Consider the following 24,221-nt stretch of genomic DNA (forward strand, 5'->3'; position numbering starts at 1 on the left):
GTTGGATTGGTCCACCAGTCCCCACCTGCAGGCTCTTTTGCATGAGAGACAACCGCGAGAGCCTCCCGCCGGACAAATTAACACTGCACACAAATCCCCAGCCAGAGTACAGGCGAACAGACGGTGTCCCCGGGACACACAGACCAGAGATCCGAGCCACCCTTCGGGTTCAAACAGATTGGTCCCCAGTCCCAAATTGCAGCATCTTTCTTACTGGTACTTTTCCCACTGACTTAAACGGGAACCAGAAAAGCACCTCTGCACCCAGAACGGCACAGAGCTGACCTGGGTGACATTAATGCTGCCTTGGACCTCTGCCCCTACTTAACCTAGGTTCAGAAGAACAGTCCTGTAAGTCGTTGACAAGTGGCCGTATGCAGTATTGTCCATTTAAATGCTAAAAACCCATCTTAAAAAGTACTTCCCTCATCACAAAGATTTTGGTGCCTAGATATTAAAATGTTATTTGTGTCCGATTTCTTTGAGTGTGTCCCATTTATTGACTGTACAGCAAATACTCAACACTCCCCTCTGTTAAGCCTAAAGCTGCTCTCACACACTACCACTAATAGAGTACTTTGGGGTTGTTAAAGCAAGCCCTTGTGAACCAATAAGGGTTGCCTGGACTCTCCGCCGTGTACTTCATTTTAGTGCACTTTGTAGACCCCCGCATCCTACAATATCCCACTGCATGAATTATTCAGCATTCTCCGTTAATCTCATCCAGAGATGCTAGAACGGAACTGGATACATGAACTGGTCATATGAATGAATAGCCACAGTAAACCAATGGAAGGACCTTGGTAAAGGTTTCAAGTTGTGACTGGAAGTTCAGAGAGCAGAACAATATTAACAGTGGAAAAACTATTTCCACTTACTGCTATGGCGGTCATGCCATGACCGAGGCATTTCATCATTATATTGATAAATCTTAGTGCTACATGATCTCGTAGGGTTAGTGCAATCAGTTTGATCTTGAAAGCTCCAAGACTAAAGAATCTGTCTAGCTCTACAGTTGAATGGATTGGTTCTATTACTTTGGAATTTTCCACCCCACCAAAGTACATTCAGTGATACAACTTATTGCAATTAAGAGGAAGGAAAGAAAAGTATAGTGTATAGGTGTGCAATACCATAATCTTTGTGGTTTTTTTTCCAACTGCCTCTATTACACAAAGTTACTTAGCAAATTTTTAGGAAGATGAAAATCCACCAATTAGCAGCCATTTCTATTTTTTTTGGGCGGGTCAGCCCACCACGGGTAGGAAAAATCATACAAGGAACACCAAAGAGGACTGAATATTTGTGAAATATGAACTAGCCACCAATGAAAATGATCTAGCAAAGAATATAACAAGCATTGGTATAGCCAATAGGTCTCGCTTTTTGGACCTTTTAAGTATTTAGTTATGCAGCACAATATCCTTGGGTGCAAAAACATCCACTGTTGCGTGGCTAAACAATTATAAGGTCCCAAAGGAGAGACCTATTGGCTATGCCAGTTCGGGGGAGGGGGGGGGGGCGGGGGGCAGGGTCTGGGGGCAGGGGCGCAGTTGGGAGTGGGGGCGCAGTTGGGGCAGGTGTGGGGGCGGGGTTGGGGCAGGTGTGGGGGCGGGGTTGGGGCAGGTGTGGGGGCGGGGTTGGGGCAGGTGTGGGGGCGGGGTTGGGGCAGGTGTGGGGGCGGGGTTGGGGCAGGTGTGGGGGCGGGGTTGGGGCAGGTGTGGGGGCGGGGTTGGGGCAGGTGTGGGGGCGGGGTTGGGGCAGGTGTGGGGGCGGGGTTGGGGCAGGTGTGGGTGTGCGCGTGGTTGTGTGGGGTTTTGGTTGTGTGTGTGACCAATACTAAAAGCATCTCAAAATAAAGGAACACAAAGTTTGTGGAAAGAGAAAGCATTTATAAGTCAAAGGGGCGCAGCAAAACATTAACGCAACAACAAAAACAAGATCACTTAGCGAAGAGTGAGTGCTGATAATGGATACACACAGCCCATCATCTTAAGAGTTCGATTGCAGCCAATGTGCACTCAAACCTACCCCCTCCTCGTTAGTTGCACCCCATATTTCATGAGTTGTAACTGCTGCACCCACCATAGCGCTTTGAGATCTAAAGGTCTAATCGATTAACCATTGGCCAACATGCTGAGCTTTTAAAGAGAATGTGCCAAAAGTTTCCAGCTTCCTCATCATGTCCTCATGAAAGCGCCAACGAAATGACTCCCTGAATGGTGCAACGGACATGAAGCAGCCGATGCGATCAGAAATAAACACTGAACGTTGTCCAGTTTCACAGTAACATTTCCTCACAAAACAGTAATACTAAAAGCATCTCAAAATAAAGGAACACAAACATCGAGTTTGTGGAAAGAGAAAGCACATTGTAAGTCAAACGGGCGCAGCAAAGCATTAACACATGTTCTTTGATGTTCTTTGAACAAGATCATCAAAGGGGTGCCGCGAAAGTGATCGCAGGCGAAAGTGATCGCGGGCGCTTAATGAGCATGACGAGGTTTGCCAGCCTCTGCTCCCAATCGCGCACCTGCACTGTAGCTCTAGGCTGGCCATGGTAGCACTTGAGCCCTCAAAAAAAGTCTCGCCAGACCAGCGTATGCGCTGGGTCAGGCGAGACCTAAAAATGGAGCAAGTGCAGGAAGAATAACACAAAAGTAAAACACCACGGCATTAAGCAAGCTAATAGCTGCGATTTTACATGGTGTAAAGCCGATGACCATATTGGAAATAAATTATGGATTGATGTTAAGCACAGCATCAAAAGTTGAAAATGTGACCAATCTGCTTCAGAGGGTTTATGTACTACTTGGAGCGGTGTAACCTGCATGTTCTACACAAACTCCAGTGAGGGTAAAATGAGCCAATGGGTCCACTGCAATCATCTGCGCATCTCCGATTCAATTCCCAGCAAGTCAAGTGTATCTCAGCAATGGAGACAGAAATGGAAATTGTGGTATGCAGAGTTCAATTTCCTCACTACCTCCATGCCCCATCCATACTGTGTAGCCTACAATCTAATCTAAAGAGCCTTTTGCTCAAATCGGTCATGGCTACACAAGTTGAATCAGACATCTGTTTTTTATTGTATTCATCTCCCAAGTAATGGCAGGTCTAAGAACGCAGGGTTTATAATGAAGGAGGCCAAGGCTATAGGTCAGAAAAGTGAAGGGAGACTGTAGGAGGAAGAAAGAATTGAAAAGTTTGAAAGAGAACGAGCAGAGCAACAAGCAGAGGAATATCAATGAAGATGAGAAGGCACATAGTAATAGTAAGAGATGCCAGGACAGAAGGGATAGCGAGAATTGAGATACTGGAAGGAGATTTTAGACAAGACAGGCAGCCTAGGGGTGATGGAATTAAAACAGCCGGTTTAGAGAAAAAGGCACAAATTCAAACTTCAAATCTACTTAACCTCAAAGCAATATTTATAAACCAGCCTTGGACTACATCTGGATTGTGTGGCTAAGCTTTTATTATTTTTTTTTTTTAAACAGATACAGTATGATCCAATAGTTAACTTTTTTCATGCTGAAAAGATTTAAGCTACACAAAAAAAATAGCCAGCGTTTAAAACAGAATGTTACAAAAACATTGCCTTTTTTAATAAAACCTTAACAGCAGAAAAGTAATATTAAAGCTTCAAAGAAGCCATCACAAAGCTTATACTCAAACCACATTGGGCAGCAATTGATGAGCTAATTAAATTGTGGAAATGTAAAACTCCATAATCCTTTTTGTAGACCATGAAATACATTAAAATTCAAAGCTTTAACCCATGGTAAAGGACTTTTAAAACAAATAAAATCCAAGTAAAATGAATGCTCGGCATATATACAGACGTAACTTTTGACCAGAGTCCAATTCGAGATGGTGACCTCCCACATGACTGTCAAATTGTGCAATATTTCAATATGAAACAATTAATCGTCCAGCACGTAGTTTGGATTAACTACCAAGTAAGGGTCGCTTTCTGTAATTTCCATCTCCATCTCCTCCGTATCACCTTTCAATCCACTTTGAGTGAGCTCAATAAGAATGTGATCCTGTAAGAGAAAATAACTAATTTAAAATATTTCAAGCGAAGATTAAACATTTCTCATCGCAAAAGGCCTGATCCCTTCTAAATGAGGAAAATTCATACTACTTTTCTGGAGAAATGGACATTGTGGGGTACGCCTTCTGGTAGACTTCAACTGAAACAATATTTGGTGCTCAGGTTTCCCTGGGACAAAATTATAGGACCTTACTTTTTATAAAGTGTTATTTGCTCTTTGGCACTTGAGAAATTCTCATTTAGTTTATTACAACCAGTCTAACTCTTCAAATGGGACTTGGAAACAAAGTTTAGCGAGAGAACGGTTGCTCAGAAAATACTGGCAGGAAAGTCTGGTGCGACATTGCAAACATGGATACTTGATGGTTTACAAAGGCTTGGGTCATACAAAACCATAACACTACTCAAACGAGTAGGAGCGCACTAAATGCCAGCTTCGAAATTTGAGAAAATTGATCAACTCTCTACTTCCCATTCATAGATCTTTATTCAAAGTAGACAAGGTATGTGTCATGGCGTTTTGCAATGTGCCAATTTAGATATTACCGGAATTGTCAATTCTGCTACACAAAAGGAGCCAAAGGCAAAAATTACTTTATAAAACTGCATCGCCATTTAGTTACGTCTATGAAGCCTTATGAATGCAAGGGCATTGAATAAACCTATCCCCTATTGCACTACTATAAACAGTTTAATTAGATTTGGTTATTAAATTTCTCACTACTCTGATGCGGCGTGGAAACATTTTGAAAGGGAGCACACTACCATGTGGGAAAGGTGGAGACTGATGGCCTAACTTGTGTTGGTGGTATGTATACTCCATTGCAAAGGCGACTGAGTAAACATACTACCGACATAATGGTCCGCCTATCCGATTTAAATGTGGACAGACCATAGGCTTTGATATGGTGGTGACTGTCACCGCCATAGTCAAACCTCCGACATCCCGACTAAGGGCCATTTGAGAAATGGCTATATGTCTGCCCACCGGATTAGGATGGTCTGACAGCCACTTATTTGATTGTCCGATACTGAGGGATCATAAAATGGTTATGAGCCCCTGGTCATGGGAGAGGACTCCATTGTTGCGGGGAGCAATACATCATTTTCGAAAATGAAACCATGTTTTGGAAGATTTCTTTTTTTTTTTAAATAAACAGTTTGGTGCAGGCCTGCGTCAGCATGACTGTCCTGCACCAAACAGAAATGCATTGGCAGGAACTGTGATGGCGGTTCTGTAGTAGGGGATCTCTGTGTATAGTCATAATCTAGTGAATAGTCCCGCCCATGTGCGCGGACCCCGGAGCAATAAAAATAATCTCTTAAATTGTCAAGCCATGCAGACCTGCATCTACACTGAAGAGAGAATTTCAAAGACAGATAATGCAGCCTATATCCACAGGCTACACTGTCCAGTACTTCAACTAGAAAGAATTCCACCAACAGCACTGCCTGTCCAGCTTTTTCCACAGAGAAAAACCTGCCTCTTCCAGCAAATGCCTCTGGAATGATAGAGAGGAAGGATTGGACAGACAAGCCCCATAGGCTGCCATTATGTGGCTCAGAACAGGATACTGTGCCTTTAAGAAAACTTTCCAGAACTTTTCCAGTATCCCAGAATGCACAGCAGGTCCCTTTTACTTTCAGTTCTTTTTTCCGGCTCCTGCTAGCAGGACCCTGGAGCATTGAGCTCTCCCTTTTCAAGGGTTTATTGGTGAGTTTTGTCAATTTTTCAAGTGTTTTAGTGTTCGGACTTCCTTCTGGTGCCGTCAACATGCCTGGCTTGTTCGACAAGTGCCCAGAGTGCGATAGGAAGAAGGCTAAGTCCGACCCACACAAGGTGTGTATAGGCTGCCTTCCCCAGTCCCATGTGCCTGAAGAGTGTGAGATCTGCCACTCGTTCTCAGCCAGGACCCTGAGGGAAAGAATGAAGATCAGGCTCCAAGTCCTGGAGGACAGAAGGCTGAAGGCACAAGGTGGGTCAGGAGGGGCTGATTCTGCCCATGCTGAGGCCTCTGGGGGGCTACCCAGGGGCAGGAAGACCGGCAAACGCCCCCACTCTCCACCGGCGTCGATTACGTCGACTAAGTCGTCGAGAGGGATGACCACAGTGTGTTCACCGTCACCCCAGGGCTCTGGGGAGAAGCGACGTCGACGGAGCTGATCAGGCCGCGTGTTAGGCAGTCTTCTATAAATGTGGCGAGTGGTCCCTCCACGTTTGACCTGGCAGATTGTGAGATTATCCCCAAACTTTGCCTTCCTCTGCCTATTTTTCTGACTTTTGATGGTTTAAGACTCTGGGCACTTAACCACTGCTACTCAGGGCTTATGTGCATGTGTCCTCTCATGGCATGATTGATTTACAACCGTTTAAGGGACTTGCAAGTAAATCAAATATGGCAGTGGTATACCATATACCCAGGGCCTGTAAATTAAATGTAGGCTATCCTGTTTTAGGTTTAAACCTATGATGGCTATTGCCCTTTCGGTGGGGTTTTAGCAATGTAAACAAACACTGAAACACCCTGCAAAAACTAAATGGCATTCAAAGAAGGCAAATGGAGTGAAAGTCATTTATTTGTGAATGGGCCAATACAATGCAACTTATGCAAGGAGGCAGCAAAAAAGACAGGGGTAACAATATTCTGCTCGAGTTTTGTTGTTTAGGGGTATGACTAAAATTGATCTTCGGTTTGAGTTTTCAGTTTTGTGGTCTTTGGTCTAAAGATGCAGGGTTTAGAAGCATGTTTTAGGTCTTATTTAATAATCATATAAACTGTAGAATTAGCCAATATATCAAATATGATTTTAATATTTCCTAAGTTTGATTTTCACTGATAGGTAAAATTGAATATGCTACTTACCAGTATGCATCTGTTCTTGGCATGTAGGGCTGCTGACATGCATATCTGTGCATAGATCGCCGCCTAGTGTTGGGTCCGGATGTTTGCACGTTGTTGTCCTGGAAGAGTCTTCGAAGTATCCTGGGATAGGTGACTCCTCCCCTGGACTACAGTGCGCATGGGCATCCTCTCCATCCTCAGATTGTTTTTCGCCATTGTGGCAGTGATGGAGTAGATATAGAAAGTGATGACCATGCTTACAGTAATTCTGAGAGCTGCAGCTGCGACAGGCGCCGGGGAGGAGGGAGGGCGATATGAATGTCAGCAGCCCTACATGCCAAGAACAGATGCATACTGGTAAGTAGCATATTCAGTTCGAGGCATGTGGGCTGCTGAATTCATATCTGTGCATAGAATATATAGCAGTGCCCTCTTATTAGCGGCGGCTACCAGTGCCAGCTGCAGCGGTCTGAAAAAGAGTTTTGAGAACAGCCTGTCCTACAGCTGCCTGCTGTTTTGATTGCACATCTACACAATAGTGTTTGGTAAATGTATGTGTAGTGGACCAGGTGGCTGCTCTACATATGTCATGCAAAGGAATGTTTCCTAGGAAAGCCATTGAGGCCCCTAACTTACGTGTTGAGTGGGCTCGTGGGGGAATCGTTAATGTGCGTTTAGCCTTTTGATAGCAAATTTGAATACATTTAACGATCCATCTGGCTATTCCTGCTTTGGAGATAGCGTTACCTTTGTGGTGTGGGGCAAAGGCAACGAAAAGTTGTTGTGTTTTCCTAAAGGGTTTGGTCCTGTCGATATAATACATGAGGGCCCTTTTGACATCTAGTGTATGGAGTGCCCTTTCTGCGACAGTTTGTGGGTTTTTGAAGAAAACGGGCAGTTCAATGGTTTGATTCATGTGGAACTGCGATACCACCTTTGGCATGAATTTGGGGTTGGTACGTAGTACGACCCTGTTGGCGTGAACCTGTATAAATGGCTCTTGAACGGTTAGTGCCTGGAGTTCACCAACTCTTCTCAAAGAAGTGATCGCTACTAGGAAAGCTACTTTCCAGGTAAGGAATTGAATCTCGCATGAGTGTAGAGGTTCAAAGGGTGGACCCATCAGGCGTGTGAGGACCAAGTTGAGGTTCCACATCGGAGCCGGTGGGTGGCTTGGTGGAATGACTCGTTTGAGTCCTTCCAAGAATGCTTTGATGGCAGGCACTCTGAATAGAGAGAGGTGCTGCCTGGTGTGCAGATAGGCTGATATTGCGGTCAAATGGACACGTATAGAGGTGTACGCCAGATTGCATCGGTATAGGTGTAATAGGTAACAAATAATGTTTTGGATGGATGCATCTAGCGGGTTAATGTCATTATTATTGCAATAAATGACGAACCTCTTCCATTTTGCTGCATAGCAAGCTCTGGTAGTGGGTCTCCTGGCCTCCTTAATGATGTCCATACAGTCAGGTGGCAGGTTTAGGTAGCCAAACTCTAGGACTTCAGGAGCCAGATTGCCAGGTTCAGCTGTTGCGGATCTGGGTGCTGAATCTCTCCATGGTTCTGCGTCAAATGCTCGGGTTTGACCCGCAGCCTTTGATGCGGCACCACGGAAAGTTCGAGAAAGGTGGTGTACCACGGCTGGCGTGCCCACGTTGGAGCAACCAGGACGAGCGTCAGTGAGTGTTGAAGCAGTTTGCGTGCCACCAGCGGTATCAGTGGTGCTGGGGGAAAAGCGTACGCAAATCTGCCGGACCAGTTCATCCATATTGCATTGCCCTGCGACTGCGGATGTGGGAACCTGGCGGCAAAGCTTTGGCATTTTGCGTTTTCGCTTGTGGCGAATAGGTCTATCTCTGGATGACCCCACTGCTGGAAGTATGGTTGGAGTACTGATGGGTGTAACTCCCACTCGTGCATCTGGTGGCTGTGTCTGCTGAGCAGATCCGCCATCTGGTTGTCCTTGCCGGGGAGATGTTCTGCCATGAGGAATATGTTCCTCTGAATGGCCCACTTCCACATGCTCTGAGCCAGATGAGACAACTGTGGAGAGTGTGTTCCTCCCTGCTTCTGTATGTAGTACATGGCAGTCATGTTGTCCGTCCGGATCAACACGACTTTGTTGCACAAGTGTACTTTGAATGCTTTCATAGCGAGGAAGATTGCCATCAGCTCTAGAAGGTTGATGTGCATCTTCTTTTGTTGTTGTGTCCATAGTCCCTGCACTGTGTAATGGAGTACATGAGCTCCCCAACCCTGGAGAGACACGTCCGCCGTCAGTATTATCTGTGGGACAGGCTCTTGGAACGGTCGGCCCTTGCAAAGGTTTTGTGGATTCCACCAATGCAGAGAGTTGTATGCCCGACCGCTCACCAACACTAGGTCTTTCAACTGTCCTTGAGCCTGATTCCACTGACGTGCTAAGCACTCCTGAAGCGGGCGCATATGTAGTCTCGCGTGGGGGACTATGAAGCTGCAGGAGGCCATCATGCCTATCAACTGCATGAACACTCGCGCGGGAAGGGAGTGTTGTGGTTTGAACTTTGAAATCAGCATTTGCATGCTGTTGATTCTCACCAAATTTGGCTGAGCTGTGGCCGCCAGAGTGTCTATAGTCGCACCTAGGTACTGTTGTACGTGTGCGGGCTGTAGATGGGATTTTGGGTAATTTAGTGAGAACCCCAGACTGTGAAGGAGGTGAATGGTGCGGGACATGTGGCTGGCACATTGCTGGGCTGACTTCGCTTGAACGAGCCAGTCGTCCAGGTAAGGGTAGACGTGTATGTGCTGCCTCCGTAGATGTGCCGCCACAGTAGCTAGGCACTTTGTAAACACCCTTGGTGCCGTTGTCACGCCAAAGGGAAGGACTTTGAATTGGTAGTGCTGCCCTTGAACAGCGAACCTGAGGTATTTTTTGTGTGATGGGTGAATGGGTATGTGGAAATACGCATCCTTGAGGTCCAGTGTGGCTAGAAAGTCTCCCTGCTTGAGCAGCGGGAGGACTTGCTGTAGAGTGAGCATGTGAAAATGCTCAGAAAGAATGCATCTGTTTAGGGGTCTCAGGTCTAATATAGGTCTGAGTGACCCGTCCTTTTTCGGTATTAAAAAGCACAGGGAGTACACCCCCGTACCTTGCTCGTGGACGGGTACGACCTCTATTGCGCCTTTTAGAAGCATACTTTGCACCTCCTGCTGTAAGAGCGTTAAGTGCTCTGAGGACATAGGACGGTTTTTTGGAGGTATTGTGGGTGGAGTGGAGGTTAGTTCTAGACAGTAACCGTATTTGACAATATCTTTGACCCACCTGTCCGTGGTGATGGAGTTCCACGTGGACAGGAACCTTTGTAGCCTTCCACCGACAGGTGTTATGTGGTCGGGAGGAAGGGAGAGGGCGTCACTGCTTGTTCTTGGGGGAGGACCTGGTGTTGCCGTAGCCGCGTCCTCTGCCCTTTGTACTGGAGCCACGATATCCACCCCGGGTGTTTTTATCGTAGGTGGTTTGTGTATTGCCCTTGTTGTATGTTTGCTGTGACCCCTGTCCTCTACCTGCTCCTCTATTTCCGGGGCGACGAAAGGAGCCGCTCCGAAAGGACTGAGTCTGGAGAGCCCCCATGGACTTTGCAGTGTCAGTGTCCTTTTTTATTTTCTCTAGGGTGGTGTCAACCTCCGGGCCGAATAAATAGTCGGGGTTGTCAGGCTGGTTGAGTATGTTGTTTTGCACCTCAGGTTTGAATCCGGAGATTCGTAACCAGGCATGTCGTCGCAGCATGACGCTAGTGTTTATGGCCCTGGCAGCTGTGTCTGCGGCATCCAGCGCGCACTTGATGGATGCGTTTGTGAGGAGCTGTCCCTCCCTGATGAGGATCTCTGCACCTTCTCTGTAGTGGTCAGGGAGATGTTGGATTAGTTGCTCTGTGTCGTAGTGCGCTCTATCATAGCGAGCGAGGAGTGCTTGAGTATTGGCAATGCGCCATATGTTGGCTGCCTGGGCGGCAACCCGTTTGCCAGAGGTCTCTAACACCTTGGACTCTTTGTCCGGGGGAGGAGCGTCACCTGTTTGTGAGTGTGCCCTCTTGCGAGCATTCGCAACGACAATGGAATCCAGAGGTAATTGGCCTCTGATGTTAAGTAGGGTCCCCAGGCGCTGATTTGTATTTGTCGATCCTGGGGTTTAACACTCTTGCCCTGGTGGGTTCCTTGAAGATGTCCTTTGCTGGTTTGAGGACACCCTTCAACATGGGTAGAGTTTTTATATTCCTCTGAGGATGCAAAAGTATCCATAAGAAAGTCGTCCTAGACGGTGTCCGAGTGAAGTTGCACCCCATGATTGGCCGCAGCACGTTCAATTAGAGCGTTGAACGCTGCCGTGTCCTCTGTGGGAGATGTTTTTGCTCCATAGAGTTGCGGGTCTTGTGCATCCATAGGTGCACCTGGGTCCACAGGGTCATCCCAAGTTTGATCAGGGTCCTGTTGGCCGTCAGGGTCCATGTCTCCGGGGTAGGGGACTTGGTCACCCATGTAGTCCACCAACGCATCCGTGTCGGAGTGTGTGGGAGAGAAGGATTGTGGATCCTGGTAGGGTGAGTGGAAAGGTTCGTAAAGAACTGGTTCTGAAGCCACAGGCAGCTTTCTTTTAAGTGGAATCCTGAAGGAGTCCAAAGCCGGCTCCGAAGTTATTTTCCGTTTGTGGATAATCATCCTGCCGGTGTCGGCGTCGATTAGATGCGATGGAGACGTCTCCGCAGAGCGTTCGGCAGGCGTGATCGTGGTATGGGTCACCCGTGTCCTGATTTGGAACAGTTTCGGGGCCGTGGATGGTGGCAGGCCAAAAGTAATGTTGGCTGGTGTCGAAGAGGCTGCTGGAGCTTTAATTGGTTCGGAGCCCGACGTGTCCTGGAGGACCATTTTCTTTTTGGTGCTTTGCGCAGCCATGGGTCGCGTCTGGAGCGCCCTCGAGTCTTTTGCACCGACCGGTTCTGTTGAGGCAGTCGTGGATTTTTTCGGCGCCGGTGGGTCATCGAGTCGAGGGGCGGGAATGGCCGTCGACTTCTTGGATGTGTGGCTTTGGTGTCGCCATGGAAGCGGTGTGAGACGCAGCAGGCTGTTTGACCTTTGGGGTCGGAGTCGATTGAGTCAGTGCCGGGAGCCGAGCAGGTTTGGTGGTACCGAATGCCTTCTTCCTTATGTCGACTCCGACGTCGGCCGCTTCGAGTTCGGCACCGAAGTCTCGTTTGGTTCGCTCGGTGCCGATGTGTTTTGCTGGCGTCGAAGGTGTGGAGGGCCTCGATCCGACCAGCGCCGGTTTCGGTTTCAATTGAACCAATACAGCTTTCGGTTTCGGTTTTGAAGAAGGGAAACCAGCCGTTTTGGGCATGAATGGCTGCCGCTGAATGTCAGAGGCCGGGCCCGAGGGCGGGGCCGAAGAACTGCGGGATAGGTCTTGGGTAAGGCCCGAAGGCGATCCCTCGACCGGAGCCATAGACTGTTGCACTGGGCTTTCTTCAGTCTGAACGGGTAGGCCTTGCTCGTCACCGGAGCTACTCTCTTCGGCCCCTAAGGCCTCATTGTAGTCTCCTACCTCGGTGTCGTCTTCATCTCTGCGAAAGTGTTTCGTCGACGTCTTCCGATCCGGAGTCATGTTCGGAAACTGGACTGGAGGGTAGGTTCTCCACTTCTTCGACATCTTCGGTGTCGGCGTTGAAGATGTCGGCCAGGGCCGGTGCCGCGCCTAGAGTCTCGCCGATTCCGTAGAGTCTTCTTGGATCGAAATCTGGCACAGGCCATGCATGTAGATTTGTCGTGATCCGGTGAAAGGCATTTGTTGCACACCGGATGGACGTCGACGTGGGGATATTTCGCATTGCATACCGGACACCTCTTGAATGGTGTCCTCGATTCCATCGTTGATGTCGAATCGACGGTCGGGTAAGATGCGAAAGTTTGTTCTGGAAGTTAGTAAACTAACAAAGATACTATCCATACCGATCGAGAACAGTACCGACGCGAACTAAAGGCCTTTTGGCCTGAAAAAAGATTTTCCTAACTTGAGTCAAGATAGCACATCCGAACCCAATGGCGGAAAAAAAACAATCTGAGGATGGAGAGTATGCCCATGCGCACTGTAGTCCAGGGGAGGAGTCACCTATCCCAGGATACTTCGAAGACTCTTCCAGGACAACAACGTGCAAACATCCGGACCCAACACTAGGCGGCGATCTATGCACAGATATGAATTCAGCAGCCCACATGCCTCGAACAGTCTATTTCATAAGAATCTTTCCCAATATGTACCATCGCATTTACCGACAGACTTAGCAAAAGGTTTTACCCATTCTATCAGCCCCCTTTTCTAGCAAGTCCATATTGATTGGCAATTCCCCTAACACCGTAGGATGCAGCAAAAAGTTCTTATCAAGCTCAAAGCTTGAAGTGATATGGTTTGTATTTTCAGTGATTCAGCTACGTATATAGCAAAGTTGTGATTACATGTCAAAAAATAAAAAATAAAATACCTTAAGTGCTTCCCGGGTGGAGTTCCTTGCCACGTGCTAGATTATGTTGAAAGCATCTTTACAATCTCAGAGTTAAGAAAGCTATTGACTTTGTAGTCCATTCAGGTGCAGTGTTTAGTTCTGCGTGTAACTAAAATGAAAATAGTTCTAATTTTGTGCTGCAACGAGTCATCCCAAGTATGTCATTTAGCCGGTGGTTCTTAGTCCTACAGGCCTTGAATGCTATATTATCCATGTGGTGACCGTTTACAGAATGTGTTTAGTGATCATGCCCAAGGTAAGAAATGTGAGGATCTTCAGTCACATATTGATAGTGATGTGAAAAAGAACACTACTGCATGCATGCTTAGATTTTTACAGGGAAACAGGACTGCCGTAGTAGACAATCAAAAAGCTAGAGTCTGAAAACACCTTTGTTTACCAAGTGTTCAGCATAATTGGTGTAGATGTGAAATCTCCTTGAGAGTAGGCTGGGCGACACTTTGCAACTTTGGCACCTCAACATGTTTCATGTTAGTAAGCTTGCCACTTGTTTAGTAAAGAAATGTTGAGGGGCAATTCAGGAAAGTTTATTTTACAATGAATGAGAAATGGCTTTTAATGATGCATAGAAATGTCCATTCAACCACCATGGCATTTGAAGTCAGTGACTCCTTAGGGTGGTAGTCTGCACAAGTTGGGGATCCCTTCTGTAAAGGAGAATTTTTTTAAATTGTTGACCGCTTCAATAACTGTAGGCATATGCTCCTAGTTCAACGCATGTGTTGCAAAACCGGTCCCAGAGAATTATATGGTTTACTACGATAAGTTATTTTCAAATAATTATTTGGACTTCATACACTGTACGTACACTGTCTATATACCGTACCAGGCACTTTCAGTGCAGAAAGCAAGCAATAACAAAAGTAAAACTTCCATAAACACCTGAAACACTTTAGGGTATATTTACAAGAAAAGTGACTGAGCGCAGAGTTGGCCTTATTGGCTAAACGCCGCGCTCCACCACTTTTGGAATCCAGGGCTGCACCGTATTTACAATAAGGTGCAGCTGTTTCCCCCATGCGCTGGTGCTAATTACAGCTGCCTAGCGCCAACGAAGGCACCTTTGCACCAAGGTGCCTGCGTTGTGGGAATGTTTGATGTGCAGGAGGGTGTTCCTTTTGCACCTAAACAATTCAATGGCGAGTTGTCATTTCTATGTGTGATGCTTTGTGCAGCACAAACAAGTTGCAACTCGACATTTTTAAAATGATTGTTTATGTGCAGGAAGGGACACCTTGGCATTATGCGGTTCTATGTGTGCTGCACAATGCAGCACATAGAAACAGCAAAAGCGAGAAGAAATCAAGCATTTCTCCTCGTTGCGCAACATTAAGACCACTATCTTTGGGCTTAATTTTGGCGCCACCCCATATTTATGCCACTATGTGGGGCAGCATCAAAAAGGAATATGCTACTTACCAGTATGCATCTGTTCTTGGCATGTAGAGCTGCAGAGCCACACACTAAGGATAAGATCGCCATCTGGTGTTGGGCTCGGATGATTGCAGGTTGTCGTCGTCTTCGGAAGAAGTCTTTGGTCACGAGATAGGCGACTCCTCCTCTGGACAACAGTGCGCATGGGCATCCACTCCATCCTCAGATTGTTTTTCGCCATGATGGGAAATGGACATCCTTTCTCTTTACTTCTTATACACTCCATGTGTAGTGTCTAATTAAGACAATGCTGGAACAGATACAGGTCCCGGGGAGGCGGGTGGGCGTGTGTGGCTCTGCAGCTCTACATGCCAAGAACAGATGCATACTGGTAAGTAGCATATTCCGTTCGAGGCATATGAGCTGCAGATCACACACTAAGGATAGACTATATAGCAGTGTCTCCCCAAGCGGTGGTCACCTATATCCTTTGCAGCAGTTTGGAATAGAGTTTAGGACAGCTTGGCCTACTGAAGCTTGTGGTTTGGATTGCACATCGACACAGTAGTGCTTAGTGAAGGTGTGTGTAATAGACCATGTGGCTGCTTTGCAAATGTCTAAGGGGATGTTCCCTAAGAATGCCATAGAAGCCCCTATTTTACGCGTGGAGTGCGCCCTAGGGGGAACTGTAAGAGTACGTTTCGCTTTCTGGTAACATATTTGGATACATTTAACTATCCACCTGGCGATACCCTATTTGGAAATAGAGTAGCCTTTATGTGGTGGAGCGAAAGCAACAAACAGTTGCTTGGTTTTTCGAAAAGGTTTGGTTCTGTCGATGTAATAAAGCAAGGCTCTTTTAACATCTAAGGTATGAAGTGCCCTCTCAGCTACTGAGTCTGGATTAGGGAAGAAGACTGGCAGTTCGACTGACTGGTTTAGATGGAAAGGGGAGATGACTTTAGGGAGGAATTTAGGATTTGTCCTAAGAACCACTTTGTTACGATGTAGTCGTAGGAAGGGTTCTTCAAGAGTTAAGGCTTGTATTTCACTTACTCTTCGCAGGGATGTGATTGCGACGAGGAAAGCCACTTCCCATGTTAGGAAGGAATATGCTACTTACCAGTATGCATCTGTTCTTGGCATGTAGAGCTGCAGAGTCACACACTGAGGATAAGATCGCCATCTGGTGTTGGGCTCGGATGATTGCAGGTTGTTGTTGTCTTCGGAAGAAGCCTTTGGTCACGACGTTGGTGACTCCTCCCCTGGACAACAGTGCGCATGGGCATCCACTCCATCGGCAGATTGTTTTTCGCCATGATGGGAAAAGATGGAGTATATAGAAAAGAAAGAATGGATGTCCATGTGTAATGTCTAAGTAAGACGGATGCTGGAACAGATACAGGTCCCGGGGAGGCGGGCGGGCGTGTGTGACTCTGCAGCTCTACATGCCAAGAACAGATGCATACTGGTAAGTAGCATATTCCGTTCGAGGCATATGAGCTGCAGATCACACACTGAGGATAGATTATACAGCAGTGCTCCCCTTAGCGGTGGTCGCCTGTATCCGTTGCAGCAGCTTGAAATAAAGTTTTTAGGACAGCCTGGCCCACGGAGGCCTGTTGTTTGGCCTGCACGTCAACACAATAGTGTTTAGTGAAGGTATGCGTGGTAGACCATGTGGCTGCCTTGCAAATGTCTTCTAAGGGAATATTGCCTAAGAAGGCCATAGAAGCCCCTATTTTACGCGTGGAGTGCGCCCTAGGGGGAACTGTAAGTGTACGTTTAGCCTTGAGGTAGCATATTTGGATGCATTTAACTATCCACCGGGCTATTCCTGATTTGGAGATCGGGTTGCCCTTGTGTGGTGGCGCGAAAGCAACAAAGAGTTGTTTTGTCTTTCGAAAAGGTTTTGTCCTGTCGATGTAATAAAGCAAGGCTCTTTTGACATCTAAGGTATGTAGGGCCCTTTCAGCTACCGAGTCTGGATTTGGGAAAAAGACCGGTAGTTCTACTGATTGGTTAAGGTGGAAAGGGGAAATCACTTTTGGAAGAAATTTAGGGTTTGTCCTAAGAACCACTTTGTTACGGTGTAGTTGTAAGAAAGGTTCCTCAAGTGTAAGGGCTTGTATTTCACTTACTCTGCGCAGGGAAGTGATTGCGATAAGGAAAGCTACCTTCCATGTTAGGAATTGCAATTCACATTTGTGCATAGGTTCAAATGGGGGACCCATGAGTCTTGTTAGAACCACATTGAGATTCCACACTGGTGCAGGTGGCAATCTTGGGGGAAGAATTCTTTTGAGACCTTCCATAAACGCTTTGATGGCTGGTACCTTAAAAAGGGACAGGTGTTGCCTATTTTGCAAGTAGGCTGCCAAGGCTGCTAGGTGTAAACGTATAGAGGAATACGCTAGATTGCATCTTTGCAAGTGTAGTAGATAGCAAATGATGTTTTGGATGGAAGCATCCAATGGATGGATGTCATTATTAGCGCAGTAGATGGCAAATCGTTTCCATTTAGCGGCATAACACGCTCTAGTAGTAGGGCGTCTGGCTTCTTTTATGATATTCATACAGTCTGGAGGGAGATTGAGGTAACCGAACTCTAGGACCTCAGGAGCCAGATCGCTAGATTCAGTGTTTGAGGATCTGGGTGTCTGATTTCTCCATGGTTCTGGGTTAACAGATCCGGGGAGAGGCGTAGCTTTTGATGTGGAACTAAAGATAGTTCCAGAAGTGTGGTGAACCACGGTTGACGTGCCCAAGTGGGAGCCACTAGTATTAGTGTTAGTGACTGTTGTTTCAGTTTGCGTACCACAAATGGAACTAGTGGGAGAGGCGGAAAGGCGTACGCAAATCTGCCTGACCAGTTCATCCATAGAGCATTGCCCTTCGACTGTGGGTGTGGAAACCTGGCGGCGAAGGTTGGGCATTTTGTGTTTTCGGGAGTGGCGAACAGGTCTATGTCTGGTTGTCCCCACTTTTGGAAGAAGGGGAGTAGAACCTTGGGGTGTAGTTCCCATTCGTGGATCTGTTGTGTGTGGCGACTTAGGAGGTCGGCCACTTGATTGTGGATCCCTGGGAGATGTTCTGCTAACAGGTAGATGTTTTGGGGAATTGCCCATCTCCAGATTTGCTGTGCCAGTTGGGACAGTTGGAGAGAGTGTGTCCCTCCCTGTTTCTGTATATAATACATTGTCGTCATGTTGTCTGTGCGTATGAGGACAGTTTTGTTCTTTAGGTGAATTTGAAAGGATTTTAGTGCTAGGAACACTGCTAAGAGTTCCAGGTGGTTGATGTGGAGCAGTTTTTGTTGACTGGTCCATCTGCCCTGAGTGGTATGGTGAAGGAGGTGGGCTCCCCACCCCGTGAGAGATGCGTCTGTAGTTAGCACAACTTGTGGAAGAGGCTCTAAGAACGGTCTCCCTTTGGACAGGTTGATGGTGTTCCACCATTTCAGTGAGCGAAGTGAGCGACTGTCCACCAACACCAGATCGGTAAGCTGTCCGTGAGCTTGGTTCCACTGTTGTGCTAAGCATTCCTGTAAGGGACGCATTTGAAGTCGTGCGTGTGGGACTATGGAGATGCATGACGCCATCATGCCTAGGAGCTGCATGAACACTCTTGCTGGAAGAGATGGATGAGTTTGAAATTGAGAGATGAGATTTTGTATACTGGCTATCCTGGCAGTGCTGGGATAGGCAATGGCTTTGGATGTATCTATGGTTGCTCCTAGATACTGATGTAAGTGGGAAGGTTGTAGGTGGGATTTGGGGTAGTTGATAGTGAATCCCAAATCGTGGAGAGTTTGAATCGTGCGATGAGTGTGGAGAACGCATTTTTGGTATGTATTGGCTTTTATGAGCCAATCGTCCAGATAGGGGAAGACATGGATCTGTTGTCTTCTGAGATGCGCTGCCACGACTGCTAGGCACTTGGTGAACACTCTGGGTGCCGTTGTTACTCCGAATGGGAGAACTGTAAATTGATAGTGTTGCCCATCTACCACAAATCGTAGATATTTTCTGTGAGCGGGATGCATAGGGATGTGAAAGTATGCGTCCTTGAGGTCTAATGTGGCGAGGAAGTCTCCCTGTTGTAAAAGTGGGAGGACTTGTTGGAGAGTGGTCATGTGAAAATGATCCGAATGTATATACTGGTTTAGTAGTCTGAGATCCAGTATGGGCCTTAGTGTTTTGTCCTTTTTGGGAATGAGGAAGTATAGAGAATATACCCCTTTTCCCTGATGTTGAAGGGGGACTGGTTCTATCGCATGTTTTTGTAACAGGGATTGAACTTCTTGTTTGAGGAGAGAGAGATGATGCGAGGACATTGGACGTTGTTTGGGCGGTATGTTTGGGGGGGATTGTATGAGTTCGAGGCAGTAGCCAGACTGGATAATTTGTCTTACCCACCTGTCTGTGGTGATGGAAGTCCAGACAGGTAGGAATTGTTGGAGTCGCCCCCCGACCGGAGTGGAATGGTCTGGGGGGAGTGGTGGCAAGTCACTGTTTGGTGGCTGGTGAGGTGCGGGTGTTGTTGTTGTTGCCCCGCCCTCGACCTTTGTTATTGTTTCCCCTATAACCTCCCCGGAAATATCCTCTGTTAGGGGATGTTTGTCCAGAATTTTTAAAGGTGGACGTGGTCTCAGTTGATGTGTTTTTGGAGCCTCCTCTATAAAAGGAGCGACGAAAGGAACCCCGGTTTTGAGGAGACTGCAGTGCTCCCATAGACTTGGCAGTTTCATTATCCTTTTTCATTTTTTCTAATGCAGTATCCACTGCAGGGCCAAATAGTTGCTCTTGGTTGAAAGGTTGAGCTAGAATTGCGGTTTGAACCTCCGGTTTAAAACCGGAAATACGGAGCCAGGCATGTCGTCTGAGTAAGACGCTAGTATTGACCGCTCTAGAAGCAGTGTCTGCTGCATCTAAGGCGCATTTAATGGAGGCATTAGATATTAATTTGCCTTCCTGGATGAGGTCAGAGGCCTGGGACTTAAAGGGTTCAGGCAGATGTTGCATAAGGTCCTCAAGTTGGTCATAATGCGCTCTATCATACCTGGCTAACAGGGCCTGGGTATTCGCAATACGCCAATGGTTAGCCGCCTGCGCGGCGACCCGTTTGCCTGAGGCTTCTAAAAGCTTAGACTCTTTGTCTGGGGGAGGCGTTTCTCCAGTTGTCTGTGAGTTAGCGCGCTTCCTGGCATTTGATACGACTAAGGAGTCTAAAGGGAGCTGGGCCTTAATGTATGCAGGGTCTTGCGGGGCTGGTCGGTACTTTTTTTCGATGCGTGGGTTGAGAACCCTAGCTCGAACAGGGTCCTTAAAGACTTCAGTAGCATGCTTTATAACCCCTTTGATCATGGGCAGTATGTGAACAGTCTTTTGTGACTGCTCAAAGGTATCAAGGAGAAAGTCCTCTTCAAGGGCGTCTGTGTGCATTGTGACGCCGTGGAATGTTGCTGCCCTATTTATAAGTTGGCCGAACCCTAGGTGGTCATCAGGAGGGGAGGGCTTGGAGGGGTAGGTAGTGGGGTCAGGCATGTCAGGTATAGGATAAGACCAGTCATCCATGGGTGCTGGGTCTGGGAACGTAAAAGGGTCGTTTGGATCAACAGGATCATTAAATAAATCAGGGTCCGCCCCTCCCCCTAAGTCATCATTATCATCCTGTGGAGGAGGTGAATGATAGGGAGATGGTAAAGGTAAAGGTAAAGGAGAATCAGGAGGAGGAGGGGGGGGGACGGGTTAGGAGGTAAAACAGGAGAGGAAGGACGAAGTGGTGAAGTAGCACAGTCCTTTTTCCGTATGGGAGCTGGGGGAGGTGTAGTGTCCAGCTTCCGCTTTTTATATGGGATGGCAGTCACATGTCCCGTGTTAGGATTGATGTAGATCCGCTTTTGAGTAGGATCTGGTCGAAAAAGTTCATCTGGCTCCGAAGGTGGTGTCTGCGATGTCCGCTTCGGGTCTTTATGAGCTTTTTTCGGCGGCGCCGACTGAGTTTTCGGCGCCGACTGAGTTTTCGGCGCCGACTGAGTTTTCGGCGCCGATGTACTTTCAGGCATCGATGTTGAAGAACGTCTCGGTGCCGGTGGAGACTTCGGTGCCGAGGAACGTTTCTGTGCCGAAGGAGATTTCGGTCTTGGAGCCTGTTTCGGTGCCGACAGTGGGTTTTTGGGTGCCGAGGGTGTTAAAGGCACAATCAGGTGAGGTTTGCTCGAGCCCGAGCCACCCACAGGCTTAGATGTCTTCGGAGCCGGGCCCGAGGGCGGGGCTTCTGAAGAGGATTTCCGGTCGCGACTGGGCCCAGCTGGCGGAGTCTTGACCAATGCTTTTTTGGATGGGGCAGGGGCAGGGGGGTGGTACTCACACGCTGCCCTGGAGTGATGAGGTCATCGGAATCGTCGGCCTCGGACACGATCGAGATCTTCGGTGTCGTCTTCGGGAACATCTTGAGCAAAGATGTCCTCCGGTTCTGGAGCTGGTTTGGCCATAATATGGCGTCGAGCTCTTCGGTCCCGGAGGGTCTTCTTCGAACGGAAAGCGGAACAAGCTGGACAGGTGGACTCGTTGTGTTCCGGCGACAGGCAGAGGTTACAAACCTCGTGGTGGTCACTGTGGGGGAACTTCGCTCCACACTGGGGGCATTTTTTGAAGGGTGTCCTGTCCATCAGCCGCTTGCGGAACCGGTCCGAGTTGAGTTCGACGTCGATGGAATGAAGATTAAGTATTTAAAATGATTGCTAGAAGTTTTCTGCTGGAGCGGAAAAAAGTTCATCCGAACCCAATGGCAGAAAAAAACAATCTGCCGATGGAGTGGATGCCCATGCGCACTGTTGTCCAGGGGAGGAGTCACCAACCTCGTGACCAAAGGCTTCTTCCGAAGACAACAACAACCTGCAATCATCCGAGCCCAACACCAGATGGCGATCTTATCCTCAGTGTGTGATCTGCAGCTCATATGCCTCGAACCTGCAGTTCGCATTTGTGCATTGGTTCAAATGGGGGACCCATGAGCCTTGTTAGAATATTAAGGTTCCACACTGGGGAAGGTGGTAACCTTGGAGGAATAATTCTTTTAAGACCCTCCATAAATGCTTTAATGGCTGGTACCTTAAAGAGGGACAGGTGTTGCCTATTTTGCAAGTAGGCTGCCAAGGCTGCTAGGTGTAAACGTATAGAGGAATACGCTAGATTGCATCTTTGCAAGTGTAGTAGATAGCAAATGATGTTTTGGATGGAAGCATCCAATGGATGTATGTCATTATTAGCGCAGTAGATGGCAAATAGTTTCCATTTAGCGGCATAACACCCTCTAGTAGTAGGTCGTCTGGCTTCCTTTATGATATTCATACAGTCTGGAGGGAGATTGAGGTATCCGAACTCTAAGACCTCAGGAGCCAGATCGCTAGGTTCAGTGTTTGAGGATCTGGGTGTCTGATTTCTCCATGGTTCTGGGTTAATAGATCCGGGGAGAGGCGTAGCCTTTGATGTGGAACTAAAGATAGTTCCAGAAGTGTGGCAACCACGGTTGACGTGCCCAAGTGGGAGCCCCTAGTATTAGTGTTAGTGACTGTTTCAGTTTGCGTACCACAAATGGAACTAGTGGGAGAGGCGGAAAAGCGTACGCAAATCTGCCTGACCAGTTCATCCATAGGGCATTGCCCTTCGACTGTGGGTGTGGAAACCTGGCGGCGAAGGTTGGGCATTTTGTGTTTTCGGGAGTGGCGAACAGGTCTATGTCTGGTTGTCCCCATTTTTGGAAGAAGGGGAGTAGAACCTTGGGGTGTAGTTCCCATTCGTGGATCTGCTGTGTGTGGCGACTTAGGAGGTCGGCCACTTGATTGTGGATCCCTGGGAGATGTTCTGCTAACAGGTAGATGTTTAGGGGAATTGCCCATCTCCAGATTTGCTGTGCCAGTTGGGACAGTTGGAGAGAATGTGTCCCTCCCTGTTTCTGTATATAATACATTGTCGTCATGTTGTCTGTGCGTATGAGGACAGTTTTGTTCTTTAGGTGAACCTGAAAGGATTTTAGTGCTAGGAACACTGCTAAGAGTTCTAGGTGGTTGATGTGGAGCAGTTTGTTGACTGGTCCATCTGCCCTGAGTGGTATGGTGAAGGAGGTGGGCTCCCCACCCTGTGAGAGATGCATCGGTAGTTAGCACAACTTGTGGAAGAGGCTCTAAGAACGGTCGCCCTTTGGACAGGTTGATGGAATTCCACCATTTCAGTGAGCGAAGCAAGCGACTGTCCACCAACACCAGATCGGTAAGTTGTCCGTGAGCTTGGTTCCACTGTTGTGCTAGACATTCCTGTAAGGGACGCATCTGAAGTAGTGCGTGTGGGACTATGGAGATGCAGGACGCCATCATGCCTAGGAGCTGCATGAACACTCTTACTGGAAGAGATGGATTAGTTTGAAATTGAGAGATGAGATTTTGTATACTGGCTATCCTGGCAGTGCTGGGATAAGCAATGGCTTTGGATGTATCTATGGTTGCTCCTAGATACTGATGTAAGTGGGAAGGTTGTAGATGGGATTTGGGGTAGTTGATAGTGAACCCCAAATTGTGGAGAGTTTGAATCGTGCGATGTGTGGAGAACGCATTTTTGGTGAGGATTGGCTTTTATGAGCCAATCGTCCAGATAGGGGAAGACATGGATCTGTTGTCTTCTGAGGTGCGCTGCCACGACTGCTAAGCACTTGGTGAACACCCTGGGTGCTGTTACTCCGAATGGGAGAACTGTAAATGGATAGTGTTGCCCATCTACCACAAATCGTAGATATTTTCCGTGAGCGGGATGCATAGGGATGTGAAAGTACGTGTCCTTGAGGTCCAATGTGGCAAGGAAGTCTCCCTGTTGTAACAGTGGGAGGACTTGTTGGAGGGTGGTCATATGAAAATGAAGTATAGAGAATACACCCCTGTTCCCCGATGTTGAAGAGGGACTGGTTCTATCGCATGTTTTTGTAACAGGGATTGAACTTCTTGTTTGAGGAGAGAGAGATTATGTGAGGACATTGGACGTTGTTTGGGTGGTATGTTTGGGGGGGGGATTGTATGAGTTCTAGGCAGTAGCCAGACTGGATAATTTGTCTTACCCATCTGTCTGTGGTGATGGAAGTCCAGACAGGTAGGAATTGTTGGAGTCACCCCCCGACCGGAGTGGAATGGTCTGGGGGAGTGGTGGCAAGTCACTGTTTGGTGGCTGGGGAGGTGCGGGTGTTGTTGTTGTTGCCCCGCCCTCGACCTTTGTTATTGTTTCCCCTATAACCTCCCCGGAAATATCCTCTGTTAGGGGATGTTTGTCCAGAATTTTTAAAGGTGGACGTGGTCTCAGTTGCTGTGTTTTTGGAGCCTCCTCTATAAAAGGAGCGACG

General features: G+C 47.6%; 1 protein-coding gene across 1 annotated transcript in view; it reads right to left on the bottom strand.

The window, feature by feature from the left end:
* Positions 1-3,460: 3,460 nt before the first annotated feature.
* Positions 3,461-24,221, bottom strand: part of MCM6 (minichromosome maintenance complex component 6) — an 89,188-nt gene continuing 68,427 nt past the window's right edge. The window contains exon 17 of the mRNA XM_085647531.1: positions 3,461-4,049. Coding sequence (XP_085503657.1) covers positions 3,927-4,049 — 123 coding nt within the window. The 3' untranslated portion in view covers positions 3,461-3,926. The remainder of the gene's footprint in view (positions 4,050-24,221) is intronic.

Source organism: Triturus cristatus, chromosome 3_2 (assembly GCF_964204655.1).
Source record: "Triturus cristatus chromosome 3_2, aTriCri1.1, whole genome shotgun sequence".
NCBI classification, from domain to species: Eukaryota; Metazoa; Chordata; class Amphibia; order Caudata; family Salamandridae; genus Triturus; species Triturus cristatus.